The 22,056-nt window shown below is 38.5% G+C and overlaps 1 protein-coding gene across 1 annotated transcript; it reads left to right on the forward strand.

Moving 5' to 3' along the window:
- The first annotated feature begins 12,667 nt into the window (after positions 1-12,667).
- On the forward strand, positions 12,668-21,643 carry LOC140235398 (acid ceramidase-like). Its single transcript, XM_072315424.1, has 12 exons — positions 12,668-12,826; positions 13,326-13,457; positions 14,906-14,992; positions 15,435-15,513; positions 15,988-16,062; positions 17,165-17,210; positions 18,125-18,269; positions 19,097-19,236; positions 19,470-19,604; positions 20,006-20,129; positions 20,906-20,962; positions 21,520-21,643. Exons 1-12 carry the CDS (start codon positions 12,668-12,670, stop codon positions 21,607-21,609), a joined length of 1,269 nt encoding a protein of 422 aa, XP_072171525.1. The 3' UTR covers positions 21,610-21,643.
- The last annotated feature ends 413 nt before the right edge of the window (positions 21,644-22,056 follow it).

Below are 22,056 nucleotides of genomic sequence, written 5' to 3' on the forward strand. Positions count from 1 at the left end.
GAAGTACCCTCGTATGAGTTGCCTGCGAGGTGCTGCTGCTAAGGGCCTCCTATAGGCGTCAACGTGTACCTCTGCGGGCAACACCCCGCGACTCACCCGGAACGAGTTATGAGCATGTTCAAGGCCTTGTCATTTCATTTCATTTTATTGTTTCTGCATGATACAAATAATCAACTACGATCACTTTCAGAAAGTGCATGGTTCATCATAATTCATGGCTGATTTTGCATATGAAGGGCAAGCAAATCATTGTGACAGAGAATACAAGAAAAAAAAAATCAAGGTACCATACAGGAGGATCCCCAGTAAGCCGGGCTTAATATTGGGGAATCATTGGATGCACAAAGAAATAAATAAACAGTTTTAACCAACTATCGACTTACTTAACTACAACAAAAACACACCGTGTCTGGGAAAGCATTGCGGGTTGATCGATTTGCGGGGAAAATTTTTTGCTACCCGGACCTCCCAGCAGTTGGCCCGCACCTGACAGTGCATAGCGCCTATCTCGTCCGCAGTTGCACGGAGGTGCGCAAACAAGTCCGATTTACCCGCAGCCAAGTTTTCAGCATGACCAAAACTTTTCCGGGTGAGTCGCGGGAATTGCCACGCAGAACACCAGTAGGAGGCCCGTAGCAACCGCAAGTCACAGGCAGTTTACCCGCTTAAAGTACGTAAGTTGCCCTGGATCTATTATATATGCTTTTGCGCCGGAAGCGCGTGTCATCTGCATGACTTTCTGTGGGACAATTGCCATACCAAATTCCTTCAGAGGAATTCCTTCACCGAGTTGTCAGCCCTCACTCGCCACCCATGCGCCTACACGCAGGTCAAAGGGAATTGACGTAAGTAGGACGTAAGTAGCACGGGTCCAGCAGGTAATACGCACGCGAAACTCGCCCAAATCCTTATCCGCCTGCAAAAAAATTGTCCTGCGTGCTCGAAAATCCCCACACGCATCCAGCCCGCGTATCTTACCCGGAAAGATGTGACAGGGCCAAAACTTGGCTACGGGTAAAGAGGACTTGCTTGCGCAATTCCGGGTAAATACGGGTGAGATACGTGCTAGGTACTACCATGTGCGGGTCATCTGCGGGGACCTCCAGGTAGCAAAAATTGTTCTTCGCAACTCGCACGCAAGGCTTGCTCGGAAAGGTGTGACACGGCCTTGAGCATGTAGGCAACCCTACAGGTTGCACCATGGAGCTACTAACACGTAGCTCCATGGTTGCACACAGAACTGGAATATTATCAGAATGAAGAGGAGACATATCCGGTGTCTGGTAGAAAGAGCATTTGGCAGGATCAAACAAATAGGGTTTATATCGCAGGTTTGCATTGTTCTGTAAATCAGCCAATTACATCATATGACATCATAGTATAAAAAGTTGAGTTAAATAACAACCTTGTTATCTTGTAAAGTAGAACTTTAACCACGATTTGAATTAACAAAAATAAAATGAATGCCGGTATTTTCATTCGTCTCTGTGTTCTATCATTTTCATTTGCTATGAATACATACATCTGTAAACCAAATCAGAAGACATAATCAAACAGTCATATTTTGTTTTGTAATCATAATATGCTTTGTATCAAGATGCATTATGCACTGGCTGCTGAGGTATAGAAATATTTCTGCGATTTTACATTTCAAATTTGATTTGATCGGTGTTAATTATTAATTAACACATTTTTTTTTTTTTTGAACAAAGAACTGGAAACTGATAAGCGTGTGACATAAAATGACATCTCTGAAAACTGGCTTCGGAAATGTGTTCATCTGTATAAATTTGCAGTATGACATAAAATATGACATAAAATGTGTGACATAAAATGACATCTCTGAAAACTGGCTTGGGAAATGTGTTCATCCGTATAAATTTGCAGTATAGATATTTTATTAAAGCTGGTTTTGTTGTGTAGGGTAGGTTATATGAACAGGTTTTGTACATGTCAAACCAAATTATAAGAGCCAAAACGTTCTATCAGCTTTTTTTTTTTTTTCTTTTTCTTTTTCTTTTTTCCTTTCTCTTTCACCCAGTATACATACCTCTGTGATCTAATCTTAATCATTTTCTTTTTTATTTAGCTGGGAAATATCATTTGTCACTACTAACAGTAGTATACATTGTATGATGGATGACATTCTGTATCGATAAGCCGAATGGTTGATGTTACAGGCGACAACCTCTCATGGAGGTCTGCCTGGTGAGCAGGGAAAAATAAGAGGTTAAATGAGATTTTGCCTGAGAATTTTGTGAGATCTCAGTATGTTTTATTTAACGGGACATTTTGGATATTATACCGTTTTACTCAAAGGGATTTTTTCTTTCTTTTTATATAAAATTATGCATGAATGCCACAAGATTGGATACACGTGCAGTAGGTCTACATAAAGTGAATAGGGAGTGGTGGAAAGAGCATGGCAAAGGGTTAGTGTATTTCAACTGTCGGGACAATTTCATTGTTGGGATATGCTATTAAAGTATACATGTATAATGATTAAAGGTGGGGTTTAAGGTAGGAGTTTTGGATAGCAAGGTATATAGGAAGGGTTTTGGGCCAGAAGGAAAAGATTTCGGGAATGTTAATATTATGCAGGTACTGGTGAAATATTCTGGGCATAAGGGTACAAGCAGTGAACTGCATCTGTTTGAATCAATGTCTACAAGACATAAGAATGTTGATTTCAGTGGGATGGAATTGATGAAGTTCTGTGAGGAGCTCTTTTATCCAACCAGTTGGTTTGGATAATGAGATGAGAAGCTTCTTCATGCAACCAGCCGAATAGATAATGAGGAGCTTTTTCATGCAACCAGCCCAATAGACAATGAAATGTTTCTCTGAATATGTTTGAACAGCATATACTGATGTTTACATGACGCAAGAATGTCACATTTAGTGTGATGGAATTGGTGAAGTTCTGTGAGGAGCTTCTCCATGCAGCCTGTTTATTAGATAACGAGATGTTTCTTTGAATACATTATGTCAAACTTTGCTTGAGCGCCACAAGCTTTGATACAGACAATATGTATAGTGTATAGGGAGTGGCACAGTGCTTAGGCTGAAGTTTTGAGTGCTTCGGTCCATAGGACGACTTTTTGTCGTCGTTTTTTCCCCCTCTCTCTCTTCGTCTTAAAAGACCATAAAGATGTGCACAGGGATTTAAAGTGGGGGCCTAACTGTACTTTGATTATTTAATAATACGGTAATTTGGATGTTTTGGATGTTTGTGTGCCAGAAGGAAAAGACTTTTTTATATTGTGGATTATGCTGCATTTTGGTATTCGGTGATTATGAAGCTTTTTTATTCATTCTTCTAAAGCATTACAGCTGAAAGCAGATATGAGGTGTTTGTAGAGAGATAAAGATGAAAAAAAAAATAAGGAACAGGCAGTTGAAAGGGTGTGATATATAAATTGTTACTTATGAAAGCTGGTTGGGAAACATCCTGTACACTGGTAGTACCAACATCCACCTGATGCTGAGGTTGTTAAAAAAGCATGGTATTTAAACAAGTCGATAGATGTATGTTAAAGAGAAGAATGTTTTGATGGCCAAAAGATTAGCATTAGGTTTTATTTCTCCTCTTTTTCTGCTGCTAGTACACATATATTTTTGCGATATATGCAGGTACTGGTGAAACTGCATAATATTATGCAGGTACTGGTGAAACATTCTGGGCATAAGGGTACAAGCAGTGAACTGCATCTGTTTGAATCAATGTCTACAAGACATAAGAATGTTGATTTCAGTGGGATGGAATTGATGAAGTTCTGTGAGGAGCTCTTTTGTCCAACCAGTTGGTTGGATAATGAGATTTCTCTTTGAATATGTTTGAGCTGATGTTAACAAGACACAAGAATGTCAAGTTTGTTGTGATGGAATGGGTGAAGTTCTGTGAGGAACTTCTTCATGCAATCAGCCTGTTAGATAATGAGATGTCTCTTTGAAAATGTTTGAATTAACGAGACACAAGAATGTCAAGTTTGTGGTGAGGGAATGGGTGAAGTTCTGTGAGGAGCTTCTTTATGCAACCAGCAAATTAGATAATGAGATGCTTCTTTGAATATGTTTACAAGATACAAGAAGGTCAAGTTTAGTGTGACGGAGTTGGTGAAGCACTATGAGAAGCTTCTTCATGCAACCAGCCGAATAGATAATGAGGAGCTTTTTCATGCAACCAGCCCAATAGACAATGAAATGTTTCTCTGAATATGTTTGGACAGCATATACTGATGTTTACATGACGCAAGAATGTCACATTTAGTGTGATGGAATTGGTGAAGTTCTGTGAGGAGCTTCTCCATGCAGCCTGTTTATTAGATAACGAGATGTTTCTTTGAATACATTATGTCAAACTTTGCTTGAGCGCCACAAGCTTTGATACAGACAATATGTATAGTGTATAGGGAGTGGCACAGTGCTTAGGCTGAAGTTTTGAGTGCTTCGGTCCATAGGACGACTTTTTGTCGTCGTTTTTTCCCCCTCTCTCTCTTCGTCTTAAAAGACCATAAAGATGTGCACAGGGATCTAAAGTGGGGGCCTAACTGTACTTTGATTATTTAATAATACGGTATTTTGGATGTTTTGGATGTTTGTGTGCCAGAAGGAAAAGACTTTTTTATATTGTGGATTATGCTGCATTTTGGTATTCGGTGATTATGAAGCTTTTTTATTCATTCTTCTAAAGCATTACAGCTGAAAGCAGATACGAGGTGTTTGTAGAGAGATAAAGATGAAAAAAAAAATAAGGAACAGGCAGTTGAAAGGGTGTGATATATAAATTGTTACTTATGAAAGCTGGTTGGGAAACATCCTGTACACTGGTAGTACCAACATCCACCTGATGCTGAGGTTGTTAAAAAAGCATGGTATTTAAACAAGTCGATAGATGTATGTTAAAGAGAAGAATGTTTTGATGGCCAAAAGATTAGCATTAGGTTTTATTTCTCCTCTTTTTCTGCTGCTAGTACACATATATTTTTGCGATACAAATTTACATCTATACAAGATGATCTGAAATTTAAAAAGGACAGCAGATGGATACATTTTTGTCTATACTGTTTATACCATGACCTCTTTTGAAAGTTTGTTATGGAAGAGTCAGAAGGAAAAATTTATTTTCCCTCTAAGGTTGAAGTTACCCCCCCCCCCCCCCCATGGGGAATGGCTATTGCGTGGTATTTGTATTTAATGCAAAAGTCGATGTGTATGTAGTATGTATCGTGGATAGGAAGAGGCACATGTGCTGAAGGGGAAGTATCACACTTTGAAGGGAAGTATCACACGTCGATTGTATGGCATGAGATGCGTATGGAGAGACACAGGTAAAAAGAAGGAAAAAAAGGAACCATCATTAATTATAGAATAAGGATAGGAAAGATTCTGATAAAGTATGTTGCTGTGACCAGGTTGATATGTACATGCTAAACAGGATGCTTACATCCTTTGTAATGGCCGAAATATGGTTATTCGGTGATTTTTTACGCATATTTTACATATATTCTTTATAGTAAGTACACAGTGATTTGTCCTTGAAAAGGAGGTCCTCTCCAGAGTTTTGCAAATCCATTAATATGAGAGAGAGAGAGAGGAAGTTCCCTGTGGAGTGGAGAGAGAGGGGGGGCCCGAGTAGAGGGTGAAAAGATTGTGGGGTTCAGAGGTTTCACGGTTTTCGGGGGACACTTATAGGCCGGCCATGTTTTGGTGTTCAGATGGGCGGGTTGGTGGGACACACACACCCCAACTGTTTCTCAAATTGAATTAATGAGACACAAGAATGTCAAGTTTGTGGTGAGGGAATGGGTGAAGGTCTGTAAGGAGCTTCTTTATGCAACCAGCAAATTAGATAATGAGATGTTTTCGTTGAATAGGTTTACAAGATACAAGAATGTCAAGTTTAGTGTGACGAAATTGGTGAAGTACTATGAGAAGCTTCTTCATGCAACCAACCTAATAGATAATGAGGAGCTTTTTCATGCAACCAGCCCAATAGACAATGAGATGTTTCTCTGAATATGTTTGAACTGATGTTTACAAGTTACAAGACGCAAGAATGTCAAATTTAGGGTGATGGAATTGGTGAAGTTCTGTGAGGAGCTTTTCCACGCAGCCTGTGTATGTTTCTTTGAATACATTATGTCAAATTCTGCTTGAGCGCCACAAGCTTTGTTACAGACAATATGTATAGGATATAGGGAGTGGCACAGTGCTTAAGGCTGAAGTTTTGAGTGCTTCGGTCCACAGGACGACATTTTTTTTTTGTCGTCGTCGTTTTTTTTTTTTTTTCCCCTCTCGCTCTTCGTCTTAAAAGACAATAAAGATGTGCACAGGGATTTAAAGTGGGGGCCAAACTGTACTTTGATTATTGAATAATACGGTATTTGGATGTTTTGGATGTTTGTGTGCCAGAAGGAAAAGACTTAGTCCTTTTTTTTTTTCTTTTTTTTTTTTTTTGCGAAGTATTTTGCATTTTGGTATTCGGTGACTATGAAGCTTTTTTATTCATTTTTCCAAAGCATTACAGCCGAAAGCAGATACGGGGTGTTTGTGGAATGATAAAGATGGAAAAAAAAAAATATAAGGAACAGGAAGTTGAAAGGATGTGATATATAAATCGTTGCTTATGAAAGCTGGTTGGGAAACATCCTGTACACTGGTAGTACAACTGTACCAACATCTACCTGATGCTGAGGTTGTTAAAAGAGGGTGGAAGGATTGTGGGGTTCGGAGGCTTCACGGTTTTCGGGGGATACTTCTATAGGCCGGCCATGTTTGGTGTTTAGATGGGCGGGTTGGTGGGTCGCGCCCCCACGGTCTCTCATGCATTTAAATACAAAATGTGTTTTATCTGTATGTGTTTTATCTGTATTGACTAAAGGCGGCATTTTTTCCGAGTTTCAGGTATGGCGTGCATGGGAGATTGGGGAGCGCGGCACAGAAGGCCCGCGGACACTCGTCTGAGTATTCACAGGGCTGGTCGGGGGTGTTTTCCGAGGAGTGTTGGGGTTAGGAATGCCATTTTTTCTTATCTCTTCTCCGTTTCAGTCGCTTTGCGGCGTTCTACGGGGAAGGAATGTACCAGCTTATATTTTGCATAAGATGATGTCACAATGAGAACAGACAAGTGTGTGTGTTTTTTTTCGTTCTCTCTTCGTTTGTGAGTGAGGGTTATTAGTTTGTCAGTCATTATGGTGCAATGTACATTAATTTTAGCGCGAAGGAATTGGTGAAGGCCTTAGGGAGCTTTTACATGCAAATGAAGATCGATGTTTTATTTGAACATGTTAAACTCGTTTTGAAGGCAATGTTGGTTGCAAAGAGTCATTTTGTTTAAGATTTCATGTGTTATATGTACAATGCTTGAGTTTTGAATACTGATTGCTTGGTAGGTGGGGGAGAGGGCTGTGGGGTCAAGAAAAGATGTTCTGGATTATTGTTACTGGGGGTTTTAAGAGGTGGGCATCTGGTTCCGGGCAACTTCGTACTTTTCTGAGGTTAGGTTTGTTTTTGAGACATATTTCAGATATTTTTGATAATGAGTAATACAGATGAATCTGGAAAAGATTCTATAGATTGCAAAATGTATTCACTTAATGTAAAGGGAATTAGAGACAGGGGGAAAAGAGATAGAATTTTTTTGTGGTGCAAAGATAAAGGTGCAGATATTGTTTTTTTACAGGAAACATTTAGTACCAGAGACATAGAGGACAGATGGAGTTCGATGTGGGAAGGTCCCTGTTATTTTAGTCATGGTTCTAATCACAGTAGAGGGGTGCTCGTGTTAATCTCCCCAAAGGTTGATATTGATGTGTTTCAGGTTTTTCGAGACAATGAAGGTAGATATATATTTATAGATTGTAAGATACAAGGTACCAGATTGGTATTAGGTAATGTTTATTTTCCCACAAGAAATCATGAAAGTGATCAATTGATATTTTGGAAAGAGGTTTGTAAAACTCTTGCTAAAATTAATAAGAAAGGGTATCCGGTGATAGTAGGCGGTGATTTTAATATGATTAGGGATATTGAATTAGATTATTTTGGTTATTCTGTGGATAGGACTCCAAAAAGAATTAATCAAGTAGTTGAGGAATTTATGTCAGAAAATAATTATTTGGATATTTGGAGAATTAGGCATCCTTTGAAAAGGCAATTTACTTATACTCAAAAAAATCCTTTTATGCAAAGTAGATTGGATTATTGGATAATATCTGAAAGTTTGGATGAAGTAAGTATAACATGTGAAATAATTCCATCTGTTGCTCCGGATCATCATGCAATATTTTTGCATTTATATAATAAAACAGGAAATAGATGGGAAACAAGAAGAGGATCATATTGGAAATTTAATAATAGTCTTTGTGAAAATCAGGTATATGTATTAGAGATGAAAAAGGAAATTATTAAATTAAAAAAATTACATATACTATCGATTAGCTAATGTGCATGGTTACTTTTCTTCTGTAATGACACTCTAGTATTGAGTATGACCTTAAGCCTTGCAAGAGATTTGATTTGATTTTACTTGATTTATTTCTGGGTTTTTTTTTTTAGTATAATTGTTTTTAGTACAAAATTAGTACAAAAGTAGTACAAAATAAAACAAATACAAACAGCTTAGGGAACTTAAACAGAAGGGTCTCCAAAACAAGCCGAGGCTTGATGGAACAATTTCTACGTCTGACTGTGACAGCCTTGAGGAGTTTTCAACAGTTTCATCAGTAGGTGAACAAGTCATCTTGCCTCACTACGTTGGTAGGGTTGGTAATTGTTCGACGGGAAAGTCCTGTGCTGTTTACAGGGAGCTTTAGAAGTTTACAGAAAAGATACATATTTTTCTTTTGTTCCGAAACTTTCATTTCATTTCATTTTATTCATTTATTTAAGCACGGTAACATACTTCAGTCCAAAGACTGCTCTTCCGCAGGTCCGTGCGGATAAAATACAACATAAATATACATGTATAAGAAATGAAAAACAAAACTCATACATAAAAACAATAAAACATATAGAAATCAGACAAACATGGTAATGAATCTACGGCACACATCTCGACAGAAACACACATGATCAATCAAATATAACCATTACAATGACGACACTTCAGTAGTCCACATTACATTCTTTTTCAAAGAGTTAAAATCTGGCCTCTATCATTAAAATTAAGAATCGCGATTGCAATGTATTCACGCAATTATCTTGATTGAATATTGTGTTTTTATTGTTTTTATAGAAAATGATTTCATAAGTTTTCCATATTGTATAACTGTAAGGGTATGAGCAAATGGCTTCACTTGTGTTCTCATGCGAAAATATAGGCTGTGTATGGATAGGCTGCTGATATTTCGGTGATTTGCTCTGAGGTCGAACGACAAAAGGCAGGGCTTTTAAGCGTACGGCAGTAAACTGGTTCCTTTATCATCGGGTGGCACTGTACATATTTGACATGGTAATTTGAGGAAAAGTAAAAAAAAAAATTATGATAATTGAACCGACCTTAATGGCAAAGTCAACGAAGAATACTCATCACCATTTCCCGTACTCATACAGGATGATCATAGCCAGACTGAATGATCCATGTGATTGGTTGATCGTGTAAGCACGATGTGCAATGACACGATACTCTGAATCGAAGTCGAGCATATAGGTTTTTATACAGTTTGCCTTTTAAACACACACACACTCACAACCATTTACACAAATTTACGCAAACTGTCCTTTCTTCACAGCACCTATCTGTAGCTTTTCGATCTCTCAGTTGCATATCACTGATGCCCCTTGCAGGAATCACCAACGATGTGTATTTTCTAGCGGAGATTCATCCACGTTTAATCCTTGATGACAAGTAATCAGCACGTCAGACGTTAGAATTTGTTACGAAGTTCGGAAAAATCATGTCAAATTTTACGGCCATTGACTGGACCTTATTTTACACTTGCCAAACTACGAACACGATGTTGTCTGTTTGTTTTAATTCGTTTCTCCTGGTCGTCGTTCGCAGGCAAGTCGAACTACCAGACGTCTCTAAATTACTCTTCCAGCTCTATGGCTGTCTCAATACGACCCTTGGAGTCTGGTGGGGTCTCTACTCGATCTTCTGGAACATGTCCTATACCAACGTCACAGTGTGCCGGATCACTGTGCTCTTGTTCCCTTTCATATTTCGCATCTCCTTTTGCTTAGCATTGTCATGCATATGCGGAATAAGTGTAAATTTGTACATCATGGTGAGTTGGCCCCTGCGCTATCATGGCATCGTTACAGTCAGACGGGTCAAAATCACTTTTTTCCTAGTCGTGATAGTGTCGGTAACCATATTTTCAATCTATGTTCCGATTCCGGGATCCCCTTTCACCAAGAGTATTCTCTGTCTTTGTGTCATTGATGAATATTGTAACATTCCAGACTGGATGAGGGTTTTCAGGAGAAGTCTACTGGTTGCTCCTGCCGTATTAATATTGCTCACGTCGACCGTAGTGAACTGGAAACTACTGCGACTCGCCGCCAAGAAGAGTCGGGTGGGATGTCTCGATAGCAGCGCCCGGCCGTCAGCCATCAGAATGAGATCATCAACCGTGAATGACAATCCAGGTTTATCATCTCCATCTTTCACGAGGTTTCGAATCCGATTCGATCGACGGCCCCATATGAAGGGGGTGGTGACTGTGTTACTGCTTACTTTTGTGTCTTTCGGTTGTTGGTTGCCTTACATCGTTTCATCAATGCTGGTAGAAAGTCAAACAATTTACCACATCATCGATGGAGCGGGTATAGCGAGCTCTTGGATACAACCGATCGCCTACCTCTTGACCAACAGCGAGGCTAGACAAATTTGTGTGAATTTGTTCAATCGCATTCCCCAGCAGAACAGAGTACTCACCTGTTAAACTTTGGATATTCTACGCCATATTGAACAACTGAATTGGACGTCTCGGCAGATTTATCATGGACAAGCACTAGTAATGAACACTCAAAAAATGAATAGGCAGCGGGAAATATTGGGAACAGCTTAAAGGGGAAGGCTAGTAAATGATCAGTGGGAATCAGTGGAAATGCTGGGAGATGATTGTTCCAATCCTTATGGGATTCATTCAAGAGTTCATTGTATATCTATTGTTGTGTGAAAATGTTTTGCTTCAGAATGGTCTCATATTCAAGTAATGTGCAGATTAATGCTCCGTCACTGACCAGGGACGCTAACCTGGAAGCATTAAACTGCACATTACTTGAATATGAGACCATTCTGAAGCAAATCATTTTCACACAACAATAGATATACAATGAACTCTTGAATGAATCCCATAAGGATTGGAACAATCATCTCCCAGCATTTCCACTGATTCCCACTGATCAGTTACTAGCCTTCCCCTTTAAGGTATGATTATGAATGAATGTAGGGAGGAAGAATGTTGCTCAGCCATGATACCGTGGTCAGACAAACAGATAGCGGACAGTACTCCATGTATAATCGGATCATTTGACATCCTGCTTTGATATATTTTAAAAAGCGCAGAATGTAGTCATCAAGTTTCTCGTTCTAGCAATCATAGGCGTAAGTACAAATAAGAAATGTATGCATGCACGTAATATGCTAACATGTGTATACTCCTAGTGGAAATCTTAATGAAGTTTACAGCGCTGAAAGTGTGAATAGCATATCTAATGGGGTAGGAGGGGAGAACGAACCAACAGAGCAACAGCCCAAACACAGGATAAAGATCTTTTTCTTTCAAAAGCAGAACGTGTACCTTTAACGTGAATGGTTACACGTACCACGTCGGAAAAAAAAAATAAGCTGGCGTCATTGAATTCAGAAGCTTGCTGAATGGATGCACCTTCGTCGGCAAAATGGAGCAAGTATTGTGGAAATCAAAATTTCCCATAGAATCAATCCATGATGCTTAAAGGGATTGGTATGATTTGTTACGCTTAGATTCCACTGCTCTGTCAGGATATACACTTATATTTTTGGTATAGTTATCACTTTTGTTTCTCATTATGAAAGTACGTGGAAACATCGAAGCACTAATGTGATATCAAAGAGCACTTTACCATAGAAATAATAACGATAACAAAGGTAATGATATTAGTATAATGGTCTTCATTATCCAGGGTTACCTCTTCAGCGTTACCACTCAGAAATGAGATAAACAGACAATTACGTTACAGACAAAAATACACACTATATTTTGAAACCGTGCGGCAACATTTATGATCGTGCCGAGTTCCCCACAACTATTATACCAGTGTTGCTGAATTATCTACTTAAGCTTAGCCGAAAGCAAGTTCTGGAAATTGTTGTTGCTCTTTTCGGTAATATATTCACGAGATTGCGGGATTGGTGAAAGTTTAAACAGCTTTTCAAAAACAGCAACCACAATAACAACAGCAGCTTCTATAAACCTGGCGGATTAAATCAGTAATCACTATGCAATACTCCAATAACTCCATTATCATTCGCTCTTCAAAATTTCTTTTGAAAAGGCGTCGCAGTAGACTGTCAACCTGCTGCCTTTGTCTCACAAACTATTGTAACCTACTACTCACTAGTCCAAAACCAGAAGTGTTCCGGCGCGCTTGCCTACTAGTCCATATCACGCAGAATGTTAGACATCCTTCCCCTCTGCAATGCACCATTGATTTTGCCAGTTTTCGATGCACTATGAAGCACTGGAAGCACTTTTCTCGACCGCGTCTCTCTACCTGGTCCCGGACATTTGATCTCAGCAGCACCACGTCAGCGCTCGCCATGGCCGTCAGTGTACTAGTCATCTTTGTCTTGATGTTTTCAACATCGACGTTCTCTCAGTACGTTCCTCCGGTAAGTAGCAGTTCCACAATGTCTTTTTGAGGAAGCAGCATGTTAGTTTGATGACAGTGGGTAAGCTTCTTTGATATGGAAAGTTGTGGCACCCGTAGGTAGTACCGTTTCTGTTTCCGTAATCTCCACCTCAATGTTATATTTCTTTGTCGATTTCAAACTGCAGCTAGGTGTATTGAGAAAACATTATTCAGTCATTCACACACATGTAAACTTTTTTTTTCTTTTGCTGGGGGTGGGGGATGAACTAGTATTGTCGATTTCCAGAAACAGTGAGACTACGAACACATTAGAAGGGTATAGCCACTTTAGGTTCGGCAATGCTGTTATGAAGTTTTGAATTTGTGGAAAGTGTGTTGCTCACTCTTGAACTAGCATAATGTGGGGTATAGTCAGATCACACTGCGTGACCCCCTTTCTATCATTATAAAGAAAGGTGTAGAGAAAATCACTACAAACTCGTGACTGCGGTTAACTATGGATTGGATGACTCTCTCAGTTTACAGACGAACTATGTAATTCAAATGCATATCCCCCACCGAGCTGTGACAAGGTCGAAACATTTGTACTCAACCTTGACCTGGACCCGGAAGACAGATGGACAGAATTGGTAAAACCAAAAGCACGAGAGGTTCGTCGAGTTTGCTTTTTAGATTATTCTTTTTAATAACCAGTGTTGCGAAAACACACACACACACACAAATGAATAAATAATCAGTTTATACATCTGTTGTCTGAACTCGGCTCTTTTGTTATCTGGTTATTGAATGCGCTTCGTTTGTCACCGTGCGTTATCAATCTCTGTCCAGTCAAGTAGGTAGTTGGCGAAACCTATAGTCAATACTGTTGGGCATGTAAGTACGAAATAACGTGGAATAGAAGCTCGCTATAATATAAGACACCAAACATTTGCCTGGACGACGAGAGAATGTTTTCAATGGTAGAACACTTTGTCAATGACTAACAGGTAAAGTTGTCAAAAATGGTAGTTGTTATTTAGGATGGTGTGTTGTTATTTTTTCTTGATTTCCTTTACAAGTATGTACACATTGTTAAATCACAGAAGCTCTGCATCTCACGAAGCTGAGATATCAGATATATATTTCCCCTCAGGTCTATTATGCAGTGACTTCTTTGGTTGTAGAATGAGAGGTTATGGTATCTGAATTTATTTGCAGATGCTTTTTTAGCAGACTCATGAAAATGGATAATTAATTTGAAGCTAGAACAGCAAACTTATAAATACACTCAGCAAAAAAAAGAAAGAAAGTAAACACTTTCCATTACATATTTTTCGTAGAAGATTATAGTGAAAATCTTTGTGTCATATATCATATTAAAGGTTATTCAATTGGCTGTCAACCCACTAGGTTAGTACAAAATTTTACGCATGAGTGAATACATTCTTTTGTGTCTTCCCAAGGCACAAAAGAAAAAGTTGCAGAAATTGACATTTAACACAGTGAGAGACATAAATGAATAGCAAAAAAAAAAAAAAGTTTTTGCTCCCTTGTATCTCTTTATATCCTCAAACAAAAACAAAGTGGGAATTTTGCAAATTGATTTGTGTTTCTTATTGTGTTAAATTTGTCTTTTGTTCTCATTGCTGTATGGAAAAGCATATACGCATGAATGAGAACTTGTCCATTTTTTTCAATTTTTATTTTTGTGCCTTGGAAGAGAAACACGCATGTGTTTACTCATGCGTAAAGTTTCCTTTTTTGATGACCTACCAAGTTGATAGTCAATAGAATTACCTTTAAAATGGTATATAAAGCATAAATATTTAGCCTAATATTCTATGAGAAATATGAGCATGAAAAAGTGTTTACTTTCTCTCTTTTTCTTTTTTTTTTTGCTGAGTGTATTATGTTATTTGTATCTCATCTTGTGTCATTGCCCTAATGAGCGTGCTCGTAGCTATATAACCAATATAAAGGTTTTATGACTTTCATTTCGAGCTGCATTTGTGAGTAATAAAGCAATCGCACCCCAGAGTACTTTTAGGTGACTTTTTCAACACAGTGTAAATGAAATTATGATTTTCTAATAACAAAATCACCGCTCCGCTGATCACAGATCGATACAGCAATCCAAGACATAATCGATATTCTTGGGCTGGTTGTGAACGTTTCAGTGGCATCTGGAATCATTGATGACGTCTTTGTGAGTTCAAATTATGGCTACTTTTTAATCTCATCTCGTATACCTTCCTTTGAACCTGTATTTCAATTATCTCAAGTGTTATAAGAACTGCGAACGAATATTCAAGCTTCCGCAAATCACCAATAAGACTTGAGTAGGTGCTGTACATTCGCAGAATTCGAGACTTATTGCTGTCTATACTGCTTCTTTTCGATTGTACTTTTTGTACAATGTGCCGGTAGTTATATGAACATTTTCATGTATTCAATCATATTGGAGTGGATTTGGACATTGATGCTTGGGGACGTGGATAATGTGAGACTGAATATGTGATTTTTTTTTCTTCTTTCTGGCGTTTACCGTCTTTTTCATGATATCATAAATCTTAAAAATTGTATATACATCATAAGCTCAAGTATGATAGCGACGATGACTTTACGATGGTGTGTCGATCACCCTACAGGGTCTGGTGGAGCACACAATAAAGGAACCCTACCGGCGCGAGATGCAGGGTATCGCCGACGCAACGGGCATTTCCATTGGTGAGATAGCCCCATATTTGTTTTAGCCCTGCATACCTATTACACCAATGGCCCCTGACTCGTCAATCCCTGCAGAATGTCCTCACAACTCTTCTTCTTTTTTTCCCCACTGACAACAACCTGTGCTGCGGCGTTCTTCCCTGTAATCATTGTTCAGGGGATTGTTTGCGAAGTAATCTTGACCTTCGTGTATGTTCAAAAGGTATTCGCTATATTCATGTTCCATTCACGTGAATCCATACCGAAGCACGTATTAAGGTGATCCACAGTAATATTCACTCCCGAATCCCTTCGAAACTAAAGGCATCAGCATTGCATACCACATAATTCTTTCCTTTATCACAATAATGAATTGCAGAGATAACTTGTATCCTAGGCTTATCTGTTTTCCACTATTTGTATTCCGCTGTAGTTAATAGGATTTTGAAGTGTATATAAAAAACACTGTTCTTTTCCGATTGTTCATATCCCTAGGAAGGATCGTATTTCTCAATCTGTTTTACGAGGTCGAATCCTTTTGCACCGCCATTGTTGCCGAGGACAAAGGAGGTATAAAGTTTTAGCGGCTTTGCCTTTTGAATGTATCAACTCACTGGCCCGAATTCACGAAGGTGGTACAAATGAAACCATGATTTAAACCATGGACAAAAACCATGGAGTGCTAAGTGTCGCATGGAATATTTCGTTACGAAATCAGCCATTTCGTCGATGAAATGATTATTTCGTAACGAAATGACAACATTTTGTAACTAAATGAACATTTCGTCCACGAAATGATAATTTCGTTAACAAAACGGTCATTTTGTCGACGAAATGACCAATTTTGTGACGAAATATTCCGTGCGACAATTGGCGCTCCATGGTTTTTGTCCATGGTTTAAACCATGGTTTCATTAGTGAATTCGGGCCATTTAGTCAAAATAAAGAGAGGGTTCTCTTCCTTGAGCTGCTGGTATCGTGAGAACATGATAGTTTTCCTGGACGTTGGGAAAGAAAACAACTGTGCAAGTAACATCTCTGTGGTAATCCCATTTTCTGTCAGATACCTCATTTGTCGTCGAAACCGAATGCGTAAACTTTCAGCTCAAAATACCAACTCGCTTCTCTAGAAATGTGAAACAATTCATTAACATGACTTTGATCCACTATCTCCTTTGTAAGGTCGTGGGTGATCCAAATACCATTACTGTATATCAAAATTTAAACAGTGTTAACACCGTAAAAAGACGCCCCTCCCCCACATCAGAGGTGGCTCTCTTGCTGCACCCATACTGTGTATAGTTATATTCCCTTTCCCATCCCTCCCTCGCTATTCCTCACCCCCCCCCCACCACTTGAGATAGGTTAATCAGCACTACAAACTTGCAACTTGGTTGTCTATCGTGTTTTTCGTTAGGCTGTTTATCTGTCTCTGTGACTGTTCTTCATTACCCAATCGCTTGATTTTTTTCCATAACTTATTTTCTGCATTCCACGTGGGTTAATAATTCGTCACTTTAGAAAACTGTGTAATTTCAGTCACCACATTGAGCTATTACTTTTTTCTTTCCTTTTAAGCAGAGTTGTTTCTACTTATATATTTTCAGAGTTGAACAAATTACTTTGTTTTGATTAAATTTTCTATGTTTTGCTTTCATCACATTTCTAACAGGCAACATTTACCATGCGCGTAATATGGATCCTGGTATTCTACTTGGGTATGTGATGATCATTTAATTCCAAAAAGTTCAGCATTACAGAATTTAACGAAAGTATATGTTCCCCTTCGAGTAAATATGATATTCAAAAAATCGTAAACGGTCTTTGCTTCTCCGCAAACAATGTCAGCCAGTGTGGTGCATCGCATTGGGGTTACGAGTTCACTAGGGGTTCGCGAAAGTCATTGCGGATCTTCCCAGTTTATTGTGCACGACACTTCCTTTTTGAAGTTAATGGTGCGTAATACAAGTGTTTCGCGATCTTTATCTTCATCGATATAGTACCCATCCCCAGCCCCCCCCCCCCTCAACTAGGAAATTGCCTGGAGATATCTATGATTCTAAGCGAACTTTGTTCTGAAGTCTCTAGTCGCCTTTCATTGTTTCTTTGGTTCATTGTTGCCGGTCCAATGTCAATTAACTTTCTCTGAGAAGCACTTCATGAGTTATAATTTCTTCAGTAGTAACAGAGTATAACCGAATTCTCATCTCATGAGGATGAACGCCAGGTATGAATATATGAGTCGAATCGTATTGAACTTGCCATAAGTTTACACAACACTGAGCTCGGATCACCACTGCCATAACACATATATTTTAGGGCCTATAATAGGTCTACAGGCAAAAGTCAACTAGAAATTTAACAAAGGTTAAAGGTTATTTGCCTTTTTTCTTTCTAAAGAAACCATGTGTACTAAACGATCAATAATTTTCGTTATCATTGTTTTCGGCACAACCATAATGCTATTTACGACCATTTTACAGTGAATTGTTTCTAGTAGGCTATAAAGCTACATTTCTGGTAGTTAAGAGATGTCAATGGTAACTTTTCTTTTGTATAGATATCGGAGAATTGAAGATAGAAAGTTGTAACAGTCGTACAAATCCACGACCTATCCATTTATCCCCTGCAGGTGGGATACCAAAAATAAGACGTGGTCTGTCAAAGAAGCAGTTATGGGTCTTATCGCTAACGTTGAGTACCAGAGAGGAGGCGTGACCGTCGCCAGGGGAGTGCACTACGCCGGCTACGTTGGCATGCTAACAGGCATGAAGCCGGTAGGGCAGCGAAATGAGAGAGAACGAGAGGGAAGGGTGTGGCGGTATTAGCAGTGAAATCACCTATAGGTGCTAAGGTCTTTGGAGCGTCTTAGTCGTGATTCCCCATCTTCAATGGGGATTTTCATCGTCGGTGTTTTGATTTGCTTTATTTGTTTGTACTTTTAAATTGTAAATTGTTGTGATTGATTTTATGCACGGACCAATCGCAAAAGAACTTATGCTTATGGGATTTTCCCATGTTTAAATAGTTAAATCAAATTATGAATGACAGAACGAATGTTTTCAGTTAACCGTTGTTATTATTATCATTTCCATAACCGTTATTCCTAATAACTAGCATCACTAGATAAAAACATCCCCCTAAAGATTTACTTTTTTCTTTTCTTCTTTTTTGAAAGGAAACGATGAATGCTTGTTAGCAAGGCTAATAACCATGGGATCGATGGCTTGAACTCCACTCCGAATGAATAGGCAATGAAGATTAAGTCCCCTGTCCAGGGCCACAAACCGCTGCTGCCGGTGGACTCGAAAGAGGGACCTCATTATTGATAGTCCGTATAGTCCTATGTACTGAGCCACAACTGCTTCTCGAACAGCCATTGTCTTCAAAAATTTCCACCCACACACCCACTAAGTAACTTTTGTGTCAGCTTCCAAATGTAATTAAATTATCAACATAACTTTCACAAAATAACCAGCGGTTGTTGTTTTTTAAGCCATGAACTCCAAGTAATCGCTAACACCACTTTAAGTTTTATCCCTCTTAACTTCTTTCATATCTTGTTTAACATATAATTCACATTTTGATTTCTGACATTTTCCAGGGTGTAATAAGCATGAACATGAATGCTCGTCACCTTTATGGACAGAGCGGCTTTATGAACTTCATCAGATGGATTTTCGGAAAGCGAAGTGGTCACTGGACAGGTTTCGTTCTTCGCGATGCTGTTGTCATGGCAACTGAGTAAGTATTGGTATTAACTTCTTTGTTTGTAGCGTCATAACGTGTTATATCAATGGCACGCGATCTCACTATTAATTTTACATTGACAGTGTTTGCTGAAACCCGTTCCTTCGTGTTATTTCACCAATTTAATTCCTAAGTGAATTATGTGTTCAATTCAGTGCCATTGCAACTGTGTAGAATGCGTTTACCACTTCTTTGACCTAAAATTAATGTCAACTTTTCATTTAAAGTTTCAACAGCACTGTTCAATTTCTCACATCCGTGGAACTACTCGTGTCGTCATACATTATCGTTGGCGGAACGCGGCCAGGAGAGGGTGTCATAATCTCAAGAGCAGAAGGAAAGAAGTGTGACGCCATAGAACCGTACGTATGTCGAAAAAACAAACAAACAAACAAGCCACACACACACACACACACAATATGTTACATTATAAAATGTTTCAGAGCCTTAATCTACACCTTTTATAGTTATAAGAAAGCAATGTTGAACATCGCTCTTTTAATGAGGATAGCAGGAATTAGGGCTGTAATACTAGTTCAAACACAACTTGCTCTTTCCATGTTCATGGTTATTACCTGGGTCCCGTTTCATAAAACTTGTTATCAGTAACAACTGCCATATTTCTGTGATAAACTTGCTCTCAGCCAATCAGATGCAAGGATTTCAGTAGCTTATGACAACTATTGTAACTTTTTATTGATAACAAGTTTTGTGAAACGGGGCCATGTTGGATTTTTCCTGCAATTCAATTCCTGTTGTACAGAATGGAGCTATCAAAAGACGGCTGGTTTCTGATGAAGACAAACTATGACACTTGGAAAGCCCCACCTTTTTATGATAACAGGAGAATTTTCGCAAACAAGTGCTTACGAAATATGACCCAAGCGGTAAGTTATGTGCACATCTTTTTGAAAACTAAAATTGAATGTTTCCTTCTGACAACTCAATCGCTACCCTCCTCCCTTCCCCATCTTTAGGGGGGGGGGGGTACTTGCGACTAGGTTCCTCATATTAGCGCTGTACAGTTGTTTGTGGGAATAGTTTGACAAAGATTGAGGAAAAGGTTACAGTTCATTATTCCGAAGGTTCGTTAATCCGAAAATGAAATTAGGTTAGCCATTCCGAAGATTCGTCAATCCATAAATAGATTAGGGTTCGTTTTTCCGAAAGTTCCTTTATCCGAAAGCGAAATAATGAAATGAAATAATTCCGAGGGTTCGTTACTATGCAGCTTCTTTTCATTTTTAGATTAACGAACCTTCGGAATTACACCACGAATGTTTAAATTAACGAATGTCTCTAGCTACAGAGAATTTGAATGTTTCGTAATAACAACCCTTCGGAAAAGCGAAACACATTTCATTTTCTAATTAACGAACGTTTGGAATGACTAACATGACCCGAGGAAACAAGGTCCACAGTGTTCCACGTTATCGAAAATCATTGGAAGGGGCATATAAGGGGAAGGTGGGAGGGGAAGGGTGTAAATATAAAGCTAAAGGAGGTGATTTTGTGTTGGAAATGTGTTAACAAAGTTCGCTTGGACAAACGGTCCGCAAAATAAACTTAATCGTCTATCGAAAGGAAAAAAAAAATGCTGATTGGTGAAACGAATGAATATACAGGAATATCGAATGTATTGTGTTTTTACTGTTGCATTCAGAATGTTGGTTTTGCTGGTATCTACAATGTCATGTCGACCAAGCCGGTACTAAATCTGGTAAGTTTTATTTTCTTCATCAAGTATCAATTTTTTTTTTTCTGATCAACTCAAGCAAACCTCTACCGAACGAAATACACTCCTTTGCCTCGCTTTCTCTATTGTGATTTCAAACATCCTAGTTAACAAAATAAAGAATTTGTTTATAAATTTCTTTGATTTCTTTTTAATATGTCCTACTAATATGGATAAACGTTAGCTGCGAGTGAAGAATGCCCGAACTTCGTCTGATGTCTTAAGATACAGTATTGATAGGAAAATATCAATATATGCTGTGATAGTATCACTATGTATATTGTTGGTTACAGGGTAATATCATACTTTAGGTTACTTGTCGGTCGATTTTCATGTTTGGTCTGTTTTATTTTTTCATTTATTTATTTATTCATTTATTAATTCATTCATTCATTCATTCATTCATTCATTTATTTATTCATTTAGCTATTTATTTATCTATTTATCTATCTAATTATTTGTTTATTATTTATCTATTTCATTGTTTTCATTAATATCATTATTATGGGAATCATCTCATAAACACTTTTCCGTTGCTCCAGGCAACTGCCTACACGACGTTGATTCGAGCGGCGGACGACAAATTCGAGACATATCGAAGATATTGCCCGCAGCCGTGCTTCCCGTGGTGAATGTTACAAATAGCGCCCCCTTGAGAACCATTTTCGACTGTCAATGGGAGTTAAAGGATAGTCTTAAACGAACTTTCCTAATCTATAATGTTTATTCGCTAACAATTCCATTTTTGAACGCCAACGCTTGTGACACATTGTGACTGACAAGGTGTTTTAGTGATAGAAAACATTTTTACTTACATCTCTTGCTGGTCGTGGAGCAAGTAGACATTATTTTGTTACTTATATGAGAAGTTATTTTAGATTAAGCGATCCCTTATATCCCTGTTTGCCGATTTTATGTGTTCGTGACCCTATTTATGTGGGACTACTGCAATATAGACCTACAAATTTGCAAAAAATTGCAGCGCATTTTGTAAGTTTTTTGTGTCCACTGCGATAAAAATTCTCTATTCTAGTCTATTCTAGTTTAAATTCAAAACACAGGACTCTAAAATAAATTAC

The sequence above is a fragment of the Diadema setosum genome, chromosome 11 (genome assembly GCF_964275005.1).
Source record: "Diadema setosum chromosome 11, eeDiaSeto1, whole genome shotgun sequence".
Classification (NCBI taxonomy): domain Eukaryota; kingdom Metazoa; phylum Echinodermata; class Echinoidea; order Diadematoida; family Diadematidae; genus Diadema; species Diadema setosum.